Consider the following 22945-nt stretch of genomic DNA (forward strand, 5'->3'; position numbering starts at 1 on the left):
TATTTTGAAAGAGAGAGGAAGTGAGCACAAGCAGGGGAGGGGCAGAGAGATTGGGAGAGAGAGACAGACAGAGAGAGAAAATCCCAGGCAGAGCCAGACACAGGGCTCAAACTCACAAACCATGAGATCCTGATCTGAACTGAAACCCAGAGTCAGACACTTAACCGACTGAGCCACCAGGCACCCCGTTATCATTTTATTTTATTTCATTTTATTTTATTTCATTTTATTTTACTTTATATTTTATTTTACTTTATTTTATTTTTAATATGATTTATTGTCGAGTTAGCTAACATACAGTATATACAGTGTGCTGTTGGTTTTGGGGGTAGATTCCCGTGGTTCATCGCTTACGTTCAACACCCAGTGCACATCCCAACTAGTGCCCTCCTCAATGCCCATCACCCGTTTTCCCCTCTCTCCCGCCCCCCCATTATCATTTTTTAAATTCTGCACTTTTAGCTTTGTATTTTCCTTTTTTTTTTTTTAATTTTTTTTTCAACGTTTTTATTTATTTTGGGGACAGAGAGAGACAGAGCATGAACGGGGGAGGGGCAGAGAGAGAGGGAGACACAGAATCGGAAACAGGCTCCAGGCTCCGAGCCATCAGCCCAGAGCCTGACGCGGGGCTCGAACTCACGGACCGCGAGATCGGGACCTGGCTGAAGTCGGACGCTTAACCGACTGCGCCACCCAGGCGCCCCTTGTATTTTCCTTTTCACCCAGATGATGTTTGTCAGCTTCCAGATGAAAGAGCTCTCTTGTTGTTTTTATTTTATTAATTTCTAGTTTCATTGTATTATATCAAAGTGTTGTTTGTAATATTTCTATTTTACGCGACTTCCTGATGCATTTTTCTGTGACCTAACACATAATCAAATAATGTGAATTTCTGTGTGTGTTCGACAAGGTATAACCTCTATCCTCGGAGTATACTGTTGGATACATTTGCATGAGAATTACCTGATTGATTATATATTAAGGTCTTCCAGATTCTTATTTATTTTTTGTCCATTTGGCCTCTCTTAGATTGAGTATCACTTATTATTATGTCTTTGTGTATTTCACTTTGCATCTTCTAGGGGTAGTTTCTTCTAAATTTATAAAGGTGTTGCCCTTTATCCCCCCTCTTTGAAACTTTGTAGGGTTTGTATTTTTGTCCTCTTGGTTGTCTTTGATCTTAAATGTTGGTAACGCCCTTAGTTCCTGCTTCTTCCTTAATCTTTTATTATCAGTGGTCAGTTTTTAGTGTTGTTCTTTGACTTCCAACTATTATTAGCTCTACCCTCAATGAGCTTCTTCTCTTTCAGTTTTTCTATCTTTCCTCCCATGTTGAGTCACATTATTTTTACTTTGTCATAGAAAACATATATATTATCTTTTGACCCTTCTACCTTTATTGTATCCTAAATCTGATAAATATATTAAATGCTCACCATCAACCCTTTTGCTGAAATTTCTCCGGTGATTTCTTGGTTGGATGTGAAGACTACTTATTCAAGATGAGCTGATATGTACAGTATTACCTGTGTTCTTACAATTTATTTCTGGAACTTTTTCTGTAGCCTTGATACTTGAAGAAGAGCTTGAATGGTTGTGAGATCCTTGATTTGTACTTGAATTTCTGACTTGAGATGGCTTTTCACATCCTGGGGTACTTGATGGAAAACACGCCGTTTACCTGGCAGCATTGTGTTGTGGTTCTTTCCACTTTATGGTCACTTTGGGCAGGGTGTTGGGCATTTTCATAAGATAATAGGTTTTGTTATTCTTATTTTCTATTTTACGATAATTTTGTATAGATTTAGGCCGTTTTTATCAATCTCCTGGATTTCAAGTATTTATAAGATTTCTAGTTTAAGAGGCTCCTTTCTAGCATGTGTAACCAAATATACATTCTTTTTACTTTTTTACGTTGTTATTATTTGGGAGTGGGAGTTGGGGAGGTTGTGTGTCTTCCAATTTTTTCCTTCTCTTGTTTCTTACAGGATCTGAAATCCACCCCCCCCCCCGCCTCTTTCGATGCCTTTTTTCTTTTATCACCCAGTTTCCAAAGGATGTTCCTTCTTGCTCTGTGTCCTTGTCTCCCGGCCGCACTGCAGCCTCGATTCGCGCCCACTTCTGAGTCTCTTCCTCGTCTCCACCACAGCTTTTACCGGCACTTTTACAGTCTTTCCTACTTCAGGTTGACACTCTTTCCGGCGATGGTTTCAACTCAGCTCTTGGCTGCAACCTCATGTCCTTCTTCTCTCATCGCTACTGTTTTCCCAGGGCTCGTGCCCAAAGTGCGGCGTATAGGTCTGTTGACATTCGGTATTAACTTTTTTTTTACTTACAGGTGGTTCGAAGAGTACCTCATTTTTGATCTTTTAGTGAGACGAAGAGTGTGGGTTTTGTGCAGTTTTTCTTATTGTCCCTGGTGATCCGTATTGCTTTGTGGCCAGTTCATCGCATTAATCCAGGCTGCCTCTTTCTAAATGGTACCCGGACACAACAAGAGAAAAGATGCTATTTTCCACAGGACTGTAGTCACCTTGGTGATGTAAAAAGGTCTGAGAGAAGAAAAATTGGGGGCATTCTTTGTATACTATGAAAACCACCCAAAGATCATTTTATCTAGATATAGATATTTTAGGGGGGAAAAAAACGAATCAAAAACTGATTCAAACATTGGATTCCAAGAGTTTAATTGCTTCCATGTTTGTTTTTATACTGAGTGCCAGGGAGCATACAAATATCGTCCTAAGCATCACCTATTCCATGAAAACACTTTCAAACTCATCATTCACCCAGCAACCCTGTAGGTAGTAAAGGTTCTATCACACAACTATTCCCACATCTGACAGATGAGGGAGCAAGACTCAGAGAGCCTCGCTCACATGATGTCCCGGCTGCTGCAGAGTTGACTTGAGTAGAGCCGGGTGTGAAACGTAAGCCTCCTGACTGATGGTGCCGTGCATTTCCGGCACTAACCACGCCTCGTCATGGAAGTTTGCATGTGTTTGAGCCTCTTTCTAATTTTTTGGTATTGTTCAATCGCTTCTGTAACCCAAGGCCACTCCTTGATAACGAATTACCGGGGGAAGATACTCTTTAACACTGTATTTCAAATTGATTTGCCTTGGTAAAAAACAATGTAAGTTGCTTGTCCAGTAAGTGGGAAATCCCTTCTCCACTAACGATCCACCTTTGTCTCTCTTTTCACAGAGGACAGTTATGGGATGGATGGGAAGGCTAACCAGCCCAGCCTCGCTGCAGACGTCAACCGGCAAGGCCTGGAAGATTTATACAGTGTGAATGAAAGCATCTATGAGTACAGACAAAACTATAGACTTAGTCTGGTTGACTGGACTAATTACTTGAAGGATGTAGATAGAGTATTTGCACTGCTGAACAGCCACCATGAGCAAAATAAAACAAATAAGACTAAAACTGCTCAAAGCGATGGGTTCCCAGGTGGATCTGCTGAGCTCTCCGTGCCAGTAGAGATGGCCTCCGCGGAGTCAGATGATGACCCGAGTCGGATGGTTGGGGAAGCACCTCACGTGACCTTGCCAGCTGACCTTCGAACCCTGCATTTGAACCAACCAACATTCAGTCCAGAGACGAAACTTGAATGGAATAACGACATTCCAGAAGTTAGTCGTTTGAATTCTGAACACTGGAGAAATCATAAAACTGAAAAATGGATGGAGCACGAAGAGATAAATCATCCCGAAACTGATTTCAGTGGCAACGGCCTCCCAGAGCTGGTGCTCAAGCCCAGGCCTAGGCTGCAGCCCATTAGCAGGCCGCAGAAAGGACTTCCCCGGGTTGGTGGCCCAGGAGGTGTTTTTGAAGATCAGCTGTATCTTCCTGTGCATTCTGATGTTGATTCTGTTCATCGGACGATCAATGCGTCTGCCCTGGAGCAGCCTATTAACTCCGGCAGCGTGAAAAGGATATTGGACAAGGTGAAGAATCACGAGACAGGCAGCTTACAGAGTCTAGAAGGCAGTGCCTCCTTTCCACTCTCCTCGGATTAGATGAAATTGTTACCTGACCCTAAACACAGTATTTTTTTAACTTTTTATTAGTAAACTAATAAAGGCAATCATGACAGCCAACATTCCGAGCTATCCTAGATACACATGTGCGAAGTTAGCATAGAAGTTAGCACACAGGCGAGCGGTAGGCACACAGGGATGCGGTGTTGTTAACTCCCTATTTGTCAAGAGTAGAAATAAAGGTTGATTTGTGTTTATTTGGGGGAGATTAAAGCAGTATTATCTTTCGAAAGCCATAGGGACGTGCCTATACGAATGTTACCCAATCAAGATGGCTAGAATTGTATCTCTCTGAGTTTCTAAAACTTGACATCCTCCGTGAATCTTTCAACGTGCGTCCCACTGCCTGCATCATGTGGTTTTGATTCCTTTTTAACCACTGGAATTTTTCAGTGCCATCACGTTCAATGATTTTGCACTTTGAGATCAGATTGCCATGTCTATTTGGTTAGTCTTTTTTTTCTTGCCAGAGGCTTTTCCTAGTCTCACTGCTTGCTCTCAGTGTGACCGTGGAGAGCAGACCCCAAGAATGACACACAGTATGGATCACATATTGTCTAGCGTAAGCTCTTGCCAGAAAATACTGCATGCTTTTTCCTTGACTTGCTAAAATTGATTAGCAGAAAGGCATGGCTAACGATGTTGGCAGTGAAAATAAATAAATCAACAAAACAAAGATCGCTTGCTCTCTCTGTGCCTAGCCTCAAAGTGTTCATCATATGCTTAAGATTGCTAAATTTTTGTTATTTTATTAGCAGGATAAAAGGACTGAAGACTTTTTTTGTCATCTTGGTTTTCTTGACCTGGCTAATAAGCTAAAGTGTTGAGAAAATATACGTAGTTTTGAATTTATATAAGGAATCTTTTTCAATAAAACACACTCATGAATGTTTCATATTTTAAATACACCATAGGTGTTGTATGATTATTTTTAAGGCCTTCACCAAGTTCGGATTTTTTTAAAGGCGTAATTCAAGACTGCTTTTGAAATTCTGTATTCTCGAAAATATTCTTGTTATGTATTAGATTTTTAAATATCAGCAAAAGGATTACCTCATCGAGAGTTATCAGTACCCTAGCCAACTTCCCAAACAGGTTTATTTTTTAGCATAACAGTGATTTTCTTTTTATTTTTAGACCATTCAAATGCATAGGTAAATTATGTTTTCTTCAAGTGTTTAAGGTAAACTCTTTTAAAGAAAATTTAATATGTTATAGTTGAATCTTTGATAACTTTAAGTCTTTATCATAGACTCTGTACATATGTTAAAATTAACTAGCTCTTTATCCGATGTGTGTGTCACCAGCTGAATGACAGAAGAAACATATTTATGGTCATGAATGATGTGCTTTGTAAAAAGATTTCAAGTTATTAGGAAGCATACTGTGTTTTTTAATCTTGTGTAATATTCTGTGATACTTTTATAGAACAATTCTGGCTTCGGGAAAGTCTAGAAGCAATATTTCTTCAAATAAAAGGTGTTTAAACTTTACCTGTTTCAGAGAAATGAGCTTTCCAACTTTTTGTGGTATACCCACTCTTTGCAAGTAAAATTGAGTCCTGATCTCAATTGACATGATTGAATATTAGCCATACCTGCAAAACTGCCCCAAAGTCAGTAGGTTCTAGAACATGCTCAGATCGATGATTCCAAAGTGGATTTGGCTCTGTGCTTCAGGGAGGATGTGACAGAGGCCGCACAAGCGAGGCTTCCCCGCTGTGCGACCTGGCCAGTGGCACAGAGTCGGAGCTTGGTTTAACTCTCTACTGTTGCCATCTTGAAATCTTTAATGATTTTTGAACAAGGAACCCCACCTTTCCATGTGTCACTGGACCCACAAATGATATAGCTGGCTCTGAGCAACACAAATGGAGTTTCTCAAAAGTGGGAGGACAGATCCACCAAAGGAAGTTTCAATTCATGGAGGACAGGACAGTGGACTCTGCTTTTTTTTTTTTTTTAAGTTTATTTACTTTGAGAGAGACAGATAGTGTGCACTCAGAGAAAGAGCAGAGAGCGGGGGGCGTGGGGAGAGAGAGAATCGCAAGCAGGCTCCACACTGTCAGCACAGAGCCCGATGCAGGACTTGAACGCACAAACTGATATCATGACCTGAGCTGAAACCAAGAGTCGGATGCTTAACCGACTGAGCCACCCAGGCGCCCTAAGGACCATGGACTTTGATCAAGACCTAACCAGTCTCCCATACCTCAAGTTTTTCCTGCCTAACCTATACTTCTTTCTGATCCAGGTTTCCTGAAGCGCTTTCTCTTCTCGTGATGTAGGGGCTGACAGGCTGTGAAATGTCCAAAGACCAGGAGGTTAATAGTAAAGGAGAAAAAAACAAAAGCAAAGGGCTTTTTGAGACCTGCTCCATCCTTAGATAATTGAGGAAACAATCTGTATTAGTTTGCTAGCATTGCCATAACAAAATACCACAGACTGGGTGGCTTAAACAACAGAAACTTATTTTCTCACAGTTCTGGAGGCTGGAAGTTGAAGACCAAGGTGTGGGAGGCCTTGGTTTCTTCTGGAGCCCCTCTCCTTGGCTTTCAGATGGCCACCTTCTCCGTGTGTCCTCACGTGGCCTTTTCGCCGGGCATGTGTGTCCCTGGCATCTCTTTTTATGAATACACCAGTCATATCAGATTAGGGCCCACCCTTATGACATCATGTAACCTTAATCACCTCTTTAAAGGGCTTCTCTCCAAATACAGTCACCCTGGGGATTAGGGCTTCAATGCATGAATTTTGAGGGGACACAATGGAGTCCCTAACACTATAGCTTCATGAAGAGGACAGCTCAAGATAATCGTGTTGTCCGAAGGCACATCATTTTGCCTCCCTCCTTGTTCCTTTCCTACAAAATGTGATGAGGCCAAGCGTTGCTATCCTGGGGAAACATCCATTTTAGTTCAGCAACTATTTATGGAGCACCTACTATGTGCAAAGGGCATGCAAGAGCCTTTCAGACTTTGAAGAGTGCCTAGAAATTGGCCAGCCCGCTGACCCTGTCTGATCTGTGAGGAGCTGATGCCCAGAGGGTCAGCTGGTTCTCCAACTGCCCACTTCCCACAGATTTAGAAGACGAAGACATTTACCAGAGGCAGGGCCAGCCCCTCTCCACTCTCTCCACTTAAATATGCTCACACACACACCAGATCAGGGAACAGAGAGGCCACAGTGTGACCCCAGGTGGCAAAAAGTAGTGGAAAGAACATGAACGGTCACAGATTCTAAAGTTTACTATCTGTATGAGCTGGGAAAAGTCGCATCACCTCTCCCTGACTGTAAAATAATTCCCTTTGACGGCGAATACATCACATATGTGCTTTCTCTTCCTAAAATGTGCCCAGAGGAGACATTGTGAATTCATCAGAACGCTCTTCCGTCCAGGCAGAGCACTTGAGCCCTTAAAATCCTCTCAATGCAGCCAGCTCCTGTCAACACCGTTGAGTTGGTACTGGAATGTGAGACAGAAACCGATTGGCCATATCCAAACTATCCACAGTATCTGAAGCTCCTCTCACCTGTCTTTAAAAGATTCAAATATAAATCCCTATGGTCACTCTCTGCGGAGTTCTGGGTTAGGAGAGAAGAAATGAATACTGAACACCTCACGCCACATGTACCAACACATGTTGGCCTTCTAAAAAGATTTTTAAATGCCTCTTGTTCAGAACTAGCTTAGAGCTGATATGATCTCACATATAAGAAAGTCCTCAATTCCCCAAATTAATCCAATGCTGCTTGATATTAGTTGCCCGATATTTCCAAAACTTATTTTGAAAATATTTTTGAAGCTTTCAAATTGTTATTTAGAAAATATTTGTGATATTTTCAAATTTTATTTTAACAGAAAACGAAAGATCTTAGAGCAATTCATTCCTCAATATGGTCCACCACCCTGGTTCATTTAAGCCCTCATGACCTCTTCTAGAAGCTGCTGGAAAAGCTGTAATAGCACCCTGAGCCCCTTCCCCTCCACCTCCAACTCTACCACATCCCACAGTCACTGTCTGTCATCACATGGCTCAGATCTCAGCCTCCTGCTCAGATATCTTCAGTGGTTTTTAACACACACACACACACACACACACACAAGCATGGAGGTGCACGCGCGTGCCCCCAGAAGCTCCAGCCTTCCACCCACCCACCTGATCTCCTTCCACCTCACCCGTCACCAGCAGCTTCCCCTGGATTAGCCACCCTCCCAGGTCTGAATTTTTCTCCAATTCCCCATCTACCCTCTTGGGGTATATCTTCATTTCCTATCTCAACTGGCAAAAGTTTCATCCATTCTTCAATTCCCATATTTTGTTTTCCCTTTTACCTTATCAAATTTTACCTTTTCTTTCCATGCAAACTCTCCTTGACTCTTCCACCCCTTGGACATAGTATCTCTACCGTTTTCACTTTACGCCAAATAAGAAAACACTGATGTTGTACCAAGTCTGGGGCCAATGGAGGGAGAGTGGCCACATTCATAACTTTGCTATTTGCCCCATTTCTAACCAAGAAACCTATCTAATGCAACCATCGTTCATATTGGTCTAAGTAACTCACCTTCCTCTGAGTTGTGTCGTCGATACTGAGGACTTTACCAGCACAGTACCGAGGGCCTTACAGGGGGCCCACTAAAAGAAGTAGAGAAAATGACTTTCAAATAGCAGACATTTCCTGTTGAGACCTAGGGAAGCCCCTGCTCCCTGATGTCCCAGAAAGCACCGCAACGGGGGTGCGTGACAAAGGGAGCTGCAAACGTTGAGGTCTTTTGTGCTGAGCATTGCCTCACTTTTCTGCTAGCAAATGCAAGCGGTGGACAAAGGGATCTACCTTCTGTTTTGAACTTCTAGCCCCTAAACCTGTGTGCCTCTCAGGACTCAGGAATTCAGAATCTGTGTCTTTCTATCCACCAGTCCTCTTCCCCTTTGCCCCACCTCCAGCCCATAGCACAGGTGACCCAGAGCCAGAGTAGAACCAACCCAATTACTAATAGGTTTCAGCACAAGAGGAGATGTCATTGCCACCCTAATATGAATCTGGCCACAAAAAGCCCCGTACAACTCAAGCCCAGGAACCGGAAGGGAAATTGGTATGTGATTTCCACAATGACCACTAGGTGTCACTCAGCTGCAACTAATGACCTCTTTACTTCCAGCCAGGATCCGCCCCTGGCAAAGTGGCCACTTCATTGATTTCTAAAGTAGCGGCACTACCATTTTGACAAGAACACATCTAGAACAACTTGATCCGTGGCAGGCTCCCTCTTTCTACGGTACCTAGGATCTTAGCCATTCCAGAAGACTAAAGAATGGTTTTAGCTTTCTACTGATTTATGTTGTTATTATAAGTTGGAACTGCATCAAACTTTGACATTTAAATACAAAAGTGAGCAGCAAATATTGATCTCCTTGCTTTCCAATGACTTTGTGCAATTAAATGTCTTTCGGCCCCCTTTCGCCAAAGCTACAGAGGCCATCTCTGCTCAGCTGGCAAGTTTAAAAAGAATTGGATGCTTTTTAACAGCCTTTAAAATGCTGAGGTTGTACCAAGTCTGGGGCTAATGCAAGAAAGACGAGTGGCCACGTCCATAACCTTTCCTTTCGCCTCATTTCTTGAAGAGAAACATTCTTGTGTGTCTATTTCGAAAAAGCCCAATATCCAGAAAGGCTTTGCCTCTCCCTTCAAAGTGTGGGGCATTTAAGAAATTTAAGAGAATCTCTAAATTGCCTAAATTGCACACATTGTTGAAAAGAAGGTAGACTGGGGAAGAGGGTACTCTTCACCTTTTGTATAAATGGCTCGCATGATGAATGCACACAACCAAGGAGGAAAATAAATGTTTATCCAGAAGGCAGCACAGACACACACACACTCCTCCCCACACCTCCCCCTCCCACCCCCCCCACCCCCCCCACCCCCCCCCCCCCGCCCCGCAATAACTCCTGTGTCTTGGGCCATTGTGACCCTTTTTGGTTCAGCTGTGCAGGAGGGGTGACTGAGTGAGAAATGGAAATCAATTGCCCTGCTTTACACCTATGGAGTGCTCAAGGCAAGGTTCTAAAAATAACCACTTTGTGCTTCAGTCCATGAGTCATACTGTTATTTCAGCAGTTCCTTTGCCTCCTTCCGCCTCTCACCCAAAAGTTTTAGATGCCTTAGAAAACTCGGCTGCCCGTCAGAAGAGACCTCCGAGACTAATTTCAATCCACACACTTTATTTTCTCTTTACTTTTTTCTTAATATTCAATGATCAAGTATTCAAGATGTTGTAAACCAAGGTTTATTAGTACATTGACAATAGATTTCATTAAACACAAGGAAAGTATACATCTTTCAAATGACCCTAAGAGGTCTCCAAATAAATACTCATTTTAAAAATCGCAAAATCAAACTCCTTTAGGCAACAACTCAAAACAGGCTTTCGTCACCAACACACTTTCACGCAAAACACACACACTGAACACATGCTCCATTAGGATCCTAATGCCAGTTTATTTGACACAGTATTACATCTCCTTGAACTAAAGGGTTAGAGGCCGACCTGCCTGTTTCGTGCTTCTAAATTAACACTTGGGGTTTGGGGTAGAGGTATGTATTTTAAGAAAAATGCCCACTATAAAGTTTTATCAATTATGCTTATTTTTCATTTCTAGATACAAAGTTTAAACTCTTTTTTGTTCACCCCTTTGGTTTAATATGTCCCTGCAACTACTTTAGTTTTCAATATCTTCTCCTCTGATTTGAACAGGTAATAGAATTCAAGAAAAAGACAACACCTTCAAAACCCATTATTAAAAACACTTTACATGAGTGTCAGTTTTTTTGGAGAAGAAATAGGAAAAGATTATCGGAAATATTTTTGCCCTCTCTCTGAAATTATTTTTAGCATCTTATTATTCTTGCTAAAAGAAATATCAAAGGCGCTGAGTTTTCCGTAGAAAAGGTGTTCCCCTTAACACTCTTCATTCTGCAGGGTAACGTTCACGGATTAACTGTAGTAATGAGCGTAACGAATGCTTGTGTTCTGGGAAGCTCTCTAGATTTCCAAAAGCAAAGCACATGCAGTCCCTTACCAGTGAAATACTGTAAATTCGGCGGCACATTTTGTGGTGAGCGTGCATCAAATACTTTTAGCACCGAGGCGTTTTTTGTTGTTGTTTTTTTTTAATGTTGCAAAAGCAAATACCCAGGGAGGGTTTTCAACATACTTGACCCTTCGCAGGGCTGAGTAAAAATGAAGTGCTTAAAATAACCCGTTCAAACATACACAGATCTGATTCCAATGTAGCAGGAAGTGTGGGGCGGATACAGCCAGCAGCATCCTGGACGGTGAGAAAAGGAGAGAAAACAGAAAAGATAAAGTGCACAAGGCTGCTACCTTCGCGGCCAGCCATGGCACTCCCTCCCACGCCAGGAAAGTGGAAATACAAATACGTGTAAAGGCTACCTACTGGTCTGTGTAACAGAATTAGCCGACTGCCATCTAGGCAATTCTGGGATTATACAGTATTTTGGTATCTATCTGCTACTTAGAATACTCCATATGCACCTATATCAATACTTCTATTCATGTTTCTGTGCCATTTAGGATGTTTTCAGTCCACACACACGGAAAGTATACTTGGCTCTCCGCCCCCCAACCCCGAGTCAGGCTCTCCTGCTGCTCCTGGGCACACCCGAGAATTTCCACAAATGCTTCGGGTCCATTCAAACCACACAGCTGCTCTCTGGTGCGCTTAGGTTGATGCCAAACAGGTTCCAAAAAGAAACTTTCTGGCTCCAAGCCCACCGAAGAATGCAAGCTGGAATTGCAGACTGAGGAAGAATTTTCCTGGTAGTTGGTGAAAATGTACTTCCTCCTTCTCTGATTTCCAAGCGCATGCTCCCCGTTTGTTAGGGCAGCTACTAACAGGAACAATCCCGTCAGTTGTCTGGTGTATAACATGGAGCATTGTGTAACACTTCGTATGCGTTCATTGAAAACTTTTATTAGGAAACTCAAATCCCATATTCACTAAAAATTAATGGAAATGTTAACATTCTTAAAGAGAAGGAAAGAAAGAAAGAAAGAAAGAGCATACACTTAAAGTTCCCCAAAGTTCAGATTCAAAAATTCTGAACCACATTTCCTCATGTTTCATTTCAGAAACTCTACTGGGACTCAATGCTAACACCAACATTGGATTTGTTCTATATTAAATATGAACCATAAATAAATAAGTGAGGTATGTTGTGACAATTTTGAGTATAACACTTCGCTAAAAATCAATGTAAATTTACCTTGAAAATCTAAACATTAAATTTTGAGGTGTCCTACATATTTTGTTTTCTATCCTACACAAAGAAATAATAACTTCCCTACTCTTCAGGAACAGTAACACATCAAAAAATGAAATGCTTTACCTCGCTAAATTAGAGCCACACTTGTCTTTGTTAACCAACGCTATTGTGGGCATCATAAAACATAAGAAGCAGGTGGTGGAGACAGAAAGCTGCTTCTGAACCCTGACTTGGCCATTCTCTAGAATCCTAAACAAGTCTCTTTACCTCTCTGTGTCTCAGTTTTCATGATCTGTTTAAAAAGAAACAACAACACAGAATGAAAATAGTTATCTTGCAAAGTTATTAAGAGTATTAAAATAAATGATGTATATTAGGTGTCTGACAGAATTCTCTGAAATGGTCAACCCTCAACAAAAGCTAATCTGTTTCTTCTGTGCTCTCCTTCCCACCCAACCTTCGTTCTGAATGACTTTTGACTATTTTCAAGAATTAAATCCACCTACAAAGGATAAGGATTTCATACTAATGGAGAGAACTGGAAAAAAAAATGTGCTCCAACCACCCACCCTCCCCCTGGGAGTTTCTAAATTAATAGACTAGACTCATGGATATTATATTTGCATATTAAAGCCAAATAATACAGTCATCTACAGAGTTGATAAAAGAACAAGGTGACCTTTTTCCAAAACAGGCGATTAGAATCTAAGCTCATGGAAAGTGGGAATTAAACTTATAATAGAAGCCGTAACTATAAAGTAGCAAGCAGAGAAGAACCTCGTATCTACAATGAAATGGTGCCATTTATAAAATAGTCACTTTAGTTGATTATGCAATATTCCAAGGATGCTACCGGGACCCAAAGCATTTTGGGGACAATTCTTAATTGGTACATATTTCAAAATTTCAGTCTTCCATGATTTTCACTACTTACTCTACACTTACCAACAACACACTAATGATACACCTGCTATTTATAAGTATCACATACTTGAGGAAGTACAATATTAACATTGTGGTGTATAATTTGGGCCAATTTCTTTGAATTCTGGCCTAGTCAACCTAACAATTTCACTGAGCGGCAGATGGTTATAGGCTAAAATTGTGCCCAATAGAGAAGTGGCACCTGGTCGAGGTTGCTGAACTGGATGACTGTTCAAGGTAGAGAGAGAGGGCTCTCGAGTCGTACCCAAAGAGTCTATCACTTGTCACCTGGGAGTTCTGAGAGCAGCTCCTTTACAAAATATACTACCAAGAAGAAACAGATTCTAAGAGTGTTGGATCATACAATCTTGGCTTTAAGGAAAAAGAAAAAAAAAAGTGCTACTCCCATCCAAATTCTCTCCGTGTAGTTCCTTAGCAATTAGAGGAAAATTAAGAAAACACCGCCTCTCCCCAGCCTGTGTATCTTTAGCTCCAACACAAAAGGAAACTTTCCCTTCTAAAGGAGCAAAGATCTCCCACAGAGAGTAAACGGGAGCCCCAAAGCACCAGAGCGGACAGTAAGTTAATCAGCAACATTCTCTGAAGACGTTCGATACACGCTATACTGACCGAAGGTTGACAGACAACAGTGCAATTCCAGGCAACTTAGGACTTAGGACTCAGCCAACGAGACTGCTCAAAGGGAAGTCCTTGTCACCCGAGACCACCGGCTCCCCCCCTTGTACACATTATTCAGTCCAAGAGTGATCACTCTGTCCACAAACTGCGTGCAACCAAGAGAACCACCTGACAATGCCGTTCTTAGGTAGAGGGGAAAACAATCTTGGCCCCGGGAACGTTCACACAACTCCACCAGTGCAGCCAAGGATGAAGGGCAAAAGCCTGAATCATGGGACAATGCTGTCAATCACTTGCCCTCCGTGGAAGAGTGTAAGCCAGCCAAGGAAATCATTTCCCAACTCAGCCCCTACATAAGCATAGGCTCCTTGGCAGAAACTGCTCACAATTATGTTGGTATTTGGACCACGGTCCCTCCTAAATCTGGATTGTCAGGATTCTTTTTCTGAGCCGCCAGATCCCAAGAGTTGACTTGCTATCAGCCCGTAGTGCTGGCACGAAGCATCTACCTTAAGAACCATGTAGAAAGCATTCTGTGTGGTGCCTAAGTCAAAGTGATGTGCTGAGAGGAACTGAAAAAGATGATGGGTAAGAATCCAAAGTGCATTTAGGAACAGAAAAACCCTCTCTCAGAATTGCTTCAGGAAGATTACAGGAGGAAGGAATCAAAGGGAGGCGTAAAATCATTCGAACTCTGATAAAGTAGAATTCAGGATGACAGACAAGCTGATTTTAAGTAACTTCCGATCATTATTTAGGATCATACTCTGGGCCCAGGTCACCGATCGCCCTCCTCCTGTATTCAAAGTGATTTTCACATCACAGGTGTAGCTTTCCTGATTTAACTACTCAGTTTCAGGGGGCAACCATAGCAATTTTCTGTGCATAAAAAAGAAAACAGGGCAGACTTGCTGGGCTTCTGGACGTATAACTAAAACGATCAGATGGGACTCAACTGCACCTTTGTGGAATTTCTTTTTCCAACTATTTTGAGTGTCAAGGTTACAGTTCTTAACTACCCTTGTGTGGGCCCGTAAGAGCCGAAAGGATTTCTGTAGCATTTTTCTTTGGAGGAGAAAGCCATCAGTTTCTCTCCTTACGATACGTCTCGAGTTCATCTCTAGCCACATTGTTTAGCACACTAGTTTTAAAGCCCCTGGCAAAAAGAATACTGGAGTTTCTATTCAAGCTCTCAGATTTATGATCCAGCAGACTCTTTACCTTATAATGGGGCAGAGAACGTGTCTTATGGAAGAAAGTAGCAGTTCCTTTTATCACACTATGCGTATGATTCCTTTGAAGCATTTGAAAAATTCTACCTGATTTATAACTCTGCTATGGCTTAAAATGCTATTAACAGTACTTCAGGGAAAGTTTCTTGTCCTCTTCTCAAAAACGTACCTGCTTTTAGTCTCTGAAAGCAAAAGTAACATGCTGCACTTACATTTTCCCCATCAAAATTGCATAGTTGAGGCAAATTCATTTGTGCTTTGTAGCGGGACTCACAGTAGGTGTTCATATCTAAAAACCTTGATTTGTAAATGCAAAGTCATGGTCAAGCTCACCTCGGTTTGGAGTGTATGCTAATGATATGCTCCGCCATTACACTTCCCGTGATTTTGTTATAACCAGGCACCTCTCAGCCTTATACCACACCGGAACATGAGCGTTAAATTAACATAGCAGAAATGGTAACAACTCTATCTAAACTCCTCCTTCTTGGAGAGAAGGTGGGGGGAGAAGGCTGTCAGTCTTGTTGAGGTATCCAGCCCTCAATCAACAGTGGCTGTGTATACTGAGTTTCGTTGGTCTGAGGATCGTGTCTTTAGAGGTTAAAAAAAGAAAGAAAGAAAAGAAGGCACGGGTGTTTCTCAAGTTGCCATATTCGACTCAACCAACAAAACTAAAGTCTTCCGTTTTCAAGCTTCAGGAGGGAGGCTCCGTGGCAGTTGGGCTTTCTTCGAGCCCCGGGGCCGGGGCCGGGCTTATTGCTTCGGGGAAGGGCCCCGGGTAGGTCTGTGCTGTGCAGTGGACGCCTTTCCGCAGGCCAGTCTCTTCGCAGAAGCCCCCCTGGCTGCCGAGAGCTGGGCAGGATCTAGTCCGGGCCTCCTTGTGGGCATGGTCCGAGTGGCCCACCATCTCGCTCACGGTGCTCAGAGGGAACTCTCTCCACCTCTGCCTCTGCAGCTCGTCCTCCTTGTATTTAATGGAGTACCAGGCCAGAAAAATGAAAATAAAGCCAACAAATTTGAGGCCGGCGGCCAAACCGAAATAGACGAAACGGAATGAGGTCACATTGTACTCCCAGCAAGAGCCTTGTACCCCACATTCCTGTTGCCAGAGCATGCAGGTGGTGTCAATGACTGCTCCAAAGTAAATTGGAGTAGGAATGTATGCTAGAGTTGTAGAGAAAAAGAAAAAGAACATTTAGCCTGTCTTGCAAGAGACCACCGATTTGTAAATTAGCAACGTGCTTCTCTGCTCTAAAACCAGTGGAGGGGGGCGGTTTTCTTGTGTCTCTTGACTGTTTCAAATACGTCACATCTTACCATAATATGTTTATTATAGAAATGTTCACTAAGTCACAAATACTTTAAATCTTCCAGTTTGCAACTCAGTCAGAGCGTTACTGATTTTTAAGACCGTAAAAATGTCTATTGCTAAAAGTTCGGTTACAGAATCCTCTTAAACTTAACAATCCAGATTGTCATTAAAGAAATTTAATGTTCTATTTATTTTTGAGACAGAAAGAGACAGATGAGCGGGGAAAGGGCAGAGAGAGAAGGAGACACAGAATCTGAGGCGGGCTCCGGGCTCTGAGCTGTCAGAACAGAGCCCGACACGGGGCTCGAACCCACGAACCGTGAGATCGTGACCTGAGCCAACGTCGGACGCCTAACTGACTGAGCCATCCAGGCATCCTTCAGATTCTGTCATTAAATACTCAAGAGGCTATACTAAAACCCTTTATTATCCACTAAAATTCAGTACACTTAGTTTTTATGGGTTGGGCTCTCATCCTCGGGTGCAGGGAGAGAAAGGGGAAAACAGTGTCCCCAGAAGTCAAAAACCACATCAAATGGCAAACTGTATAAAGGCACTTGGGGTACAGAAATAATTAAGGCATAAAATTCATCTCTGAAGCTTGTGAAACATCTATCATGAGTACAGCTTCATTGTTTGGGCCAGGAGATAGACATTTCTTTACCACCATGAGAGGGAAAGTCTACCCAGGGACACTTCCTTCACCACACGGTCTCCAAATGTTCACCTTGTAATTATCTACCCTCCTTTAAATTCCTTATTCAGAGCCACCATATTCACACTGAATTTTGTATACATCTCCATTTTACCAACTTTGATGCAGCATTTAAACTGTTTGCAGAATTGTCATCCATAAGCTCCTCGATGGCAGAGGGCATGCCTTTTATTCCTTGTATCCCAAGGACTTATCAGGGCAGCCCGTGGATCCTCAATATGAGTTTATAAAAGGAAGTGATAGGAAGGAACAAGGGAGAAAGGGAAGAAGAAAAGAGAGAAGAAGGAAGGGAAGATGGTGAGCTAACAGCCCAGGAGGCTGCACGTGATGTATCTTTAAATATGTTGTATTCATTTAAAATGAGGTCTGATCGCTACAATTAAAATTTAACAGTATTAAAATACCTAAAACTCTCTTTTTGCTTTGAAATTGGGGGAAATGGAAATTGGTTTGTTGGCCCAACTATAGTTTTTCATAATCAGCAGAACTTAAGTGATGGTTAAATTATAAATTTAGTTCCAAATGCCTTCCACTTGCTACTGACGCTGTGACATCCCTCTGGCGGAGCAAAAAGGAGGAACTTTTTTTTTCTTTTCCTATTTAACTGACTGTTCGCTCAACAAATTTCCTTCTTTGAAAACAACTTTATAGTTGCCCACGAGAAGTATAAGGCAAACTTCTTAACTACATCAAAGGATGTCAGAATTTCCTTTAACCAGTTGGTTTTGAAAAACGGGACCTTCAAAGTTTTATTGGTACCAAAATGCAAGCTACCCATTCAATGCAACTAGAGGCCTTTGAGGGTCACTGGAAAGTCCTTACCCTCAGACGTGGCTATCAACCACAACATAATGACAAATCGAGAGTTCCGGAGATTAATGTTTCAAAGGGTCAGGGGATACCATTTTATCCTTCAAGATGGAAATTAAACATTTAAATTTTAAACAAAACTTTTTTTTTCTTTTTTTTTTTTTTTTTTGGTCCTGTGAACAATGATACTGATTACTGGGGGAAGTAACAGCTGAAGAAAATGACAGACTGCCACTTACAAAAGAAAAAAATATGCTTGATAATGAGGATGTCAATTAAAAATACATTCCTTTTGATCCAGGGAGTGGGCTATTTCACATAGTATTTCCCATGCATCGTCCCAAAACACCACAGAGTGATATGGTGTTTGTCAAAATCAGGACGATATTCTTCGTGCGGACTCTGTGACATATGGACAGTGCTAACAAGCTTCTCTTCAATTTGGGAATCTCTCTTTGTTCTTTTCAGAATTTTTCATTTCTTTTCCTCAGAAAACTTGACAGGTATACTTTTTGCCCAGTCCAATAAAATTATTGTAAGAAAGTAAGGAATTAAAATGTTCACAAATAATATGAGTGCCATCACTTTCCTGTTAAAAAGGCATAAAGGGACAAGAACGCCAAGACCATGAGTCCATCGCAACTGCTTGGTTCAATATTTCTTACTGTTCAAAATTTTCTGGGGAATTTAGTCCGAGTTTATTATGCTCATTGTGAAAAAGAAACTGTTCTAAAGTCAGTTTTGTTCTGTTTCATCAAACGACAGAACTGAGTAGCTTCTAGTTCAAATCAGAGAGTAAAGACGACGTGCCCTGTAAAATCCTAGCTACCACTAATGGTAACAAATGATTGACTTGTGATTTTTAAAGGACAGTGAGAATTTGTCATCTGTAAAGAGGAACTAAGAAGCACGTGCGGAAATTCAGGAACATACCAAGTGTTCGCAATAGAACAAACTGCATCCCCAGCGCGAAAGGTCTCTCCTCATCTTCTACCGACCTATGGTGAAGGGAAAGAAAGAAATGTTTTAAAACACTGGCCTCAAGAAAATGAACATCACATCAAGCCCGCTTAGAGCAGAGCTGGGGACCAAAGAGCTGCTGTGCCAAAATATTAATTTACTAGGTTTTTTTTTTTTTTTTTTTTTTTTTGAGACAAAGAGAGAGTGCGAGCAGGCTGGGGAGAGAGGCAGAGGGAAAGGGAGAAAGAGAATCCTAAGCAGGCTCCACGCTCAGCATGGGGCCCAACCCGGGGCTCAATCCCACAACCCTGGGATCACGACCTGAGCCAAAATCAAGAGTCGGACGCTTAACCGACGGAGCCACCCAGGCACTCCTATTTACTAGGATTTATTAACAACAGCCAAACAAGACTGCTGATACAGCTAAATCTGTGAATAAGTTCTCCCCAGTGAAGACCCCGAAGAAACTCTGATGACCTCTGTTTCTGTGTAAATACTGGTAGAGGACCAAAGGGTCATAGTTAAGGTACAGAAGTAGCTCTGAGCTTCCAAAATCGGTTCTGTGAAAAAACATATATAGTGTTTTATCCTATCTACTGCATTCCTTTTTTCTATTTGCTTACACTTTCCAGAGGGTAGGTGTGTACACCGAAAGTTACTCCCATATTTTCTCAAGGAAAAGTATAGAGGCAAAAAGTTAAAGAAAGAAATAGAGTAAAAAAAAAAGGTATTAAAAAAGCAAATCAAATGTTAGAAAAAGAATGAATCCCTCCCACCACATTATTTTTTTTTTTTCTTCCTTTCCTGAAATGTATGCTCCGAGTAATTCCCACATGGCAGGAAGATTGGAATCTATTGATTTCTAATTAGAAAAGATTAAAGGGCTCCTTTTCTGATGTGTTGGGTTAAAAGCCAGCTGGTGATCTGCCTCGTTCGAGCAATATAACATGGGCAGCCCATTTCTGGGTTATTTACCATCTCTTGCAGGACTAAAGTCCAAAGAATTAGATTATTAATGATTCATTTTGTTTTAAATGCTGAAGCACCTCATCCTTTCTGTCCCATACGCATCGACTTCTAGGTATAGCATGTCAAATTCCCAAGGACCAGTACACTTGCCATCTTTTCCCCATCTTCCTTACCGTTCCCTAGCCACTTCCCCAAAGAGGCACGCACTGCTGTTACCCCATAAGTATCTGCTGATGGAGGCAGTGAGTGAATAAACCAATGGGCCTTCCCACTGGGTGCCGTTATCTTACTGTTGAGGAATGAATTGGCTGGGAAATGTCTAACTCAGCATCCCATAGAAGAGAAGCCAAAATATGCAGAGTAAGCAGCAAACAGCCCAAGGGAATGATGTCCCAGCAGGTGTGGCCACCAGGTGCCCAGCAGTGTGGGGTACTGAGGAGCCAGGGAGGAGGTGAAGGAAAAATGAGACGGGATTCCCTCTCCTCCTCACTCCTTCACTGCACTGGCTCCCCCACCCCATCCTCCTAAAGCTGCTGGGCTGTGCTCCTTCCCCACACCGTCCCCATCCTTCTCCGCCTGCTGCAGCCTTTACTGCAAATGCCAACAGCCTGATCTGAATGTGTCCGCGTCAACATTTTGAATAGGACTTCCATTAAAGTAACGTCCATGTTCCCTTACAAACAAAAAAAGCACAAACAGGGTATATAATAAAGCGCAGCATGAACAACTACTGAGAAGAGACATCTCCCAGTCTGTCCTCAACTCCCAAACTGTATATGCTAGTAAAACTCATGAAATCAGCATTTTGAACTGCAGGCCCAGCATGAACTGTCACTGACCGCGGAGGTACTAACTATCTACAAGGTTGGAGATAATATTCTCTGCCGTAGGCGAGATTTAGCAACTTCACCAAATGACTTCCTGCCCCCGCTGGAGTCAGGCTTCTTGTGGCTAACATGGTGACAGCTTTCAGCTCCTGAAACTTGAACCTTATCGGGCACAGACTGTAGGAAGAAAAGACACTCACAAGAAGTTTCGCCAAACTACAGGAATAAAGAACGTACCGGGGTACGAAATGTTGCAACCTTCCTCTCCCTTCCTGACCTGGGTAAACACTTCTCTTAAGCTCAACAAGCAAACGTCTGAATGCTTTCCTGCACAATCTACCTTTGCTTTCTGCTCCGCTTTACCACACCAGTCCAGTCTGGAACGTGTATTCTGGCAAATTCTGAGCGTACAACCCACCTGGGAGCCAAGTGCGGTTCTCACCTGAGTGTTACTATGATGGCTGATGGCTGGGCACATGCTGTGATGAAGGTGACTATGAAAAGGAAAATTAAGAACGGGATAAGGGTATTGCAGGCCCGTTTACACTTCCCGGACACAGCATAGCCGTTCTCGTTGAGATAGGTTTTGACAATAACGACGCGAAGCTGACTGCGCTGGCCCACTGTGGGCGGGGTGATCACCTGCCGGCTTTGGACACACGTGCATTCTGTGTAATTCCTTATCTGAGGGATAACAAAGATCGACTGTAAGCCAACAAAAGCATAGGAAAATCAAGACAAGGTTAAAAGCTCTAAAATAACTCTCGTATTTAAATATGCATCATATTTAATTGAAAATACATCCTCATTGGGGCACCTGGGTGGCTCAGTCGGTTGAGCATCTGACTTTGGCTCAGGTCATGATCTTATGGTTCATGGGTTCGAGCCCCGCATCGGGGTCTGTGCTGACACCTCAGAGCCTGGAGCCTGTTTCGGATTCTGTGTCTCCCTCTCTCTCTGCCCCTCCCCTGCTCGCGCTCTGTCTCTCAAAAATAAGTAAACATTTAAAAAAGTAAAAAAAAAAAATTGGAAGAAGAAGAAGAAGAAGAAGAAGAAAGAAAGAAAATACATCCTCATTGCTAACAGTAAATATCCGAAGCATGCATCTAACAATGTCTGCTGTTCAAACTGTTTTAACCAAAACCTTTATTAGGAGCTTTTGACACTCAGTTCTATAGCATTCACATTCCATATGCTCATTTTTGGTCACAAATTATATGCTATTTCAACTGCTGTTTAATTCGTGGACTCCCTGATTGGAGAAACCCCCTGAACACAGGAACCAAGGCTTATGTTTATTTATGCCCACCAGAGCACCTAGCATAAGCCAGAACACGGCGTAGGACCCAAAGTAAATACTTGTTACATAAAGGCAGAGATTTCATGATGCGATAGTGATGACTTCAGGGCCAGGACCAGTGAACATACCACCGGCTGTTTCGTTTGAAACCAGCTAATTCAAGGAACTAAAAAGCCATTTCAAGTAGGGGCAACTGAGTGGCTCAGTCGGTTAAGCATCCGACTTCGGCTCAGGTCATGATCTCACGGTTCGTGAGTTCAAGTCCCACACCCTGCATCGGGCTCTGTGCTGACAGCTCAGAGCCTGGAGCCTGCTTCAGATTCTGTGTCTCCCTCTCTCCCTACCCCTCCCCTGCTCACATTCTGCCTGTCTTTCTCAAAAACAAATAAATATTTAAAAAAATTCTTTTAAACCCATTTCAAATAAAAACAGCCAATTAATCTTTCTGCCTATTATGTTGTTTTCACCGTGCAACATAAGCTGAACTCACTGCCATTGTCACCTCTCAGCCACTTAGAAAAGCAGTAGCAACAAATATGAGGACGGGGCACCGTTTGGCCCTCTGTGCTCTGGGGACTGCTGGCCTCTTTTTAGGAATGAGGACTGTGCATTAGAGGACTCACTCGCTCACTCCCAGGACTTAGCCACCGAGAACACTTCTCATTGTCTCTTTCAACTTGGTTACACACTGGAGCTCACCAATTATATACTGGGGAGCCAGCCACAGGATTTCTCAATTTATCACTCTAGCTTAAAACTCCGAAATCAAATCTGATGATCCCAAAACATACAGTCAATAGTATAATCCCTTAACACCTACACAGTACAGGCAAATGCACCTTAACCTTTTTGATTAAAGCAGCCTCCTACAATCCGTTCTTAAGCAAAGAATGAAACCAGGCTCAGTAAGGAACTGAGTAGAA

The 22945-nt window shown here is 42.3% G+C and overlaps 2 protein-coding genes across 8 annotated transcripts in view; one reads left to right on the forward strand and one right to left on the reverse strand.

Moving 5' to 3' along the window:
• SULF1 (sulfatase 1) overlaps positions 1 to 5539 on the forward strand; it is a 178788-nt gene extending 173249 nt beyond the window's left edge. For all 6 annotated transcript variants that reach the window (XM_043601166.1, XM_043601167.1, XM_043601168.1 and 3 more), the window contains one exon: positions 3208 to 5539. In XM_043601166.1, coding sequence (XP_043457101.1) covers positions 3208 to 3238 — 31 coding nt within the window. In that variant the 3' untranslated portion in view covers positions 3239 to 5539. The remainder of the gene's footprint in view (positions 1 to 3207) is intronic.
• Positions 5540 to 10318: 4779 nt separating this feature from the next.
• Positions 10319 to 22945, reverse strand: part of SLCO5A1 (solute carrier organic anion transporter family member 5A1) — a 151711-nt gene continuing 139084 nt past the window's right edge. For both annotated transcript variants that reach the window (XM_043601173.1, XM_043601172.1), the window contains 3 exons: positions 21165 to 21406; positions 18900 to 18964; positions 10319 to 16293 (listed from right to left, as the gene is read on the reverse strand). In XM_043601173.1, the coding sequence (XP_043457108.1) occupies positions 15824 to 16293; positions 18900 to 18964; positions 21165 to 21406 (777 nt within the window). In that variant the 3' untranslated portion in view covers positions 10319 to 15823. The remainder of the gene's footprint in view (positions 16294 to 18899; positions 18965 to 21164; positions 21407 to 22945) is intronic.

The sequence above is a fragment of the Prionailurus bengalensis genome, chromosome F2, assembly GCF_016509475.1.
Source record: "Prionailurus bengalensis isolate Pbe53 chromosome F2, Fcat_Pben_1.1_paternal_pri, whole genome shotgun sequence".
Lineage (NCBI taxonomy): Eukaryota > Metazoa > Chordata > Mammalia > Carnivora > Felidae > Prionailurus > Prionailurus bengalensis.